General features: G+C 38.0%; 1 protein-coding gene across 1 annotated transcript; it reads left to right on the top strand.

The window, feature by feature from the left end:
* Window positions 1-672: 672 nt before the first annotated feature.
* Window positions 673-1215, top strand: LOC111806639 (defensin J1-2-like). Its single transcript, XM_023692019.1, has 2 exons — window positions 673-832; window positions 921-1215. Exons 1-2 carry the CDS (start codon window positions 781-783, stop codon window positions 1091-1093), a joined length of 225 nt encoding a protein of 74 aa, XP_023547787.1. The 5' UTR covers window positions 673-780; the 3' UTR covers window positions 1094-1215.
* The last annotated feature ends 552 nt before the right edge of the window (window positions 1216-1767 follow it).

The raw sequence follows: 1767 nt of genomic DNA, 5'->3' as shown, positions 1-1767 counted from the left end.
CACAAATCTTTCCAAATTCGTAAAATCATGTATGGATATTGAGAGGTCAAGAAAGTTAGTGATCATTATTTGATGATTAGGGAGCCGACGACCGAACTCCTGGTGAACGGCGAGCATAACTATAAGGGTTTTAAGATAGCGAAATTTTTCATCGTGTAAGTTTTGACCCATATGAAAGACGTAATGATCTTGACATTGTCTCAAGAAAAACTCAACGAAATAGACATGTCATGAAGATACAGACTGCTTGTAGCTTTGAGCCTTCCCTATACAAACAATTAGTTTTTTTTTTTTCTTCTTACAAGTGGATCACATTTAAAATATCAAACACGGTAGTATTGAAAAATCGCTATCGGAGATTTTCTTTAGTATTTTTAAATGGTGTCGGCCGATGTTATCGTTTTTTAAATTTAATGAAAATCTTCTATAAAGTTTCACTTTTTTAAAAGCATTAAAGTTTTGTTTTTTAGGCTGATTTTGTTACAATGTTTACACTCTGTATGTGAAGAAGAGTGTAGATGAGAATGTGGTAGGGACAAAGGGAATTGAAAGACAGCTCAAAGAAACCCAAATCATATGGATCATGAAGGAATGGAGATCTAAAGCTTCCACAACACTTAGTGCTCTATGACTCACTCAATCCTCACTTTTAATCTTCTTTTCTGGATCATTCTTATGCTAATTTAACCCTCAAAGTGGTCTCCCAATCTTTATATAAACCGCTTTCCACATTCCACATTCACTCACTCAACACAAAATCCTCTGTTTCTCTCTGTGAATATGAAGTTCTTTTCAGCTGCAATTCTGCTGCTCCTGCTGCTTCTCGGCACTGGTTTGTTTGTTGTTCTGTTCTTTGATCTTTTTGTTTTCTTGTGTTCTTTGAGCTCGGTTAGATGATTAAAATGGTTGATTTGGTCCAGGGATGGCGCCAATGGCTACAGAGGCAAGGACATGCGAGTCTCCGAGCCACCACTTCAGGGGGTTGTGCTTCAGTAAGAACAACTGCGGCCATGTCTGCAAAACAGAGGGCTTCCATGGTGGGCATTGCAGAGGCTTCCGCCGCCGCTGCTTCTGCACAAAGCACTGTGTTTGAATGGTCTTTGTTGTTTCAAATCAGTTGTCTATCAGTGGAAGTAGACACTGATGAGAGCTTTATGGGAGTGGTGATATACAATAAAAGTTGCCATTGTTGTTTTGTGTAAGCGCTTTGTTTCATTTGCTTTGGTGTATTTGATACTTCGTTTCTGTAAGGCTTTTAACAAAGAGGTTCACTAAAGCATTTGGCCCATGGGGTTTAAGCATCCAACTCCATCCACTCCTTAATATTAACTCCCTCCATCTACGTTTTGGTTGTAACCAAAGATATCTCGTCCCGTGGGAACATGTCTTGAATAGAGAGGGGATTCCTCGACGAGAAATTAAAAAGTGTTTGGGAACCATTTTTCAAATGGGGTTAAGGATGAGATTATATTCTCAGACTCCACCCTGTCCACCCCTTAATATAAATCTTAGGTAGGCTATGTTCTTTTGGCTTACATTTTACAGAAACGGCTGCAAAATGAGTACTTAGATACTATATTTTAACGCCCACAAAATGAGTAATGAGAAATGCAAAGTTGATGCTCAATATGTATCACTCTAAGTTCGATAGAATTCATCAGAATTGTAGTGACAAAAATTAGACACTAGAACAGTAAGGACTAAGAGAACCAAATATAAACACAAAATCGAGAATGTAGAACTGGGTTTTTTGACAACTTAATGGTT

This window comes from Cucurbita pepo, chromosome LG01, assembly GCF_002806865.2.
Source record: "Cucurbita pepo subsp. pepo cultivar mu-cu-16 chromosome LG01, ASM280686v2, whole genome shotgun sequence".
Taxonomy (NCBI): Eukaryota; Viridiplantae; Streptophyta; class Magnoliopsida; order Cucurbitales; family Cucurbitaceae; genus Cucurbita; species Cucurbita pepo.
This window is presented reverse-complemented; position numbering and strand designations above follow the sequence as displayed.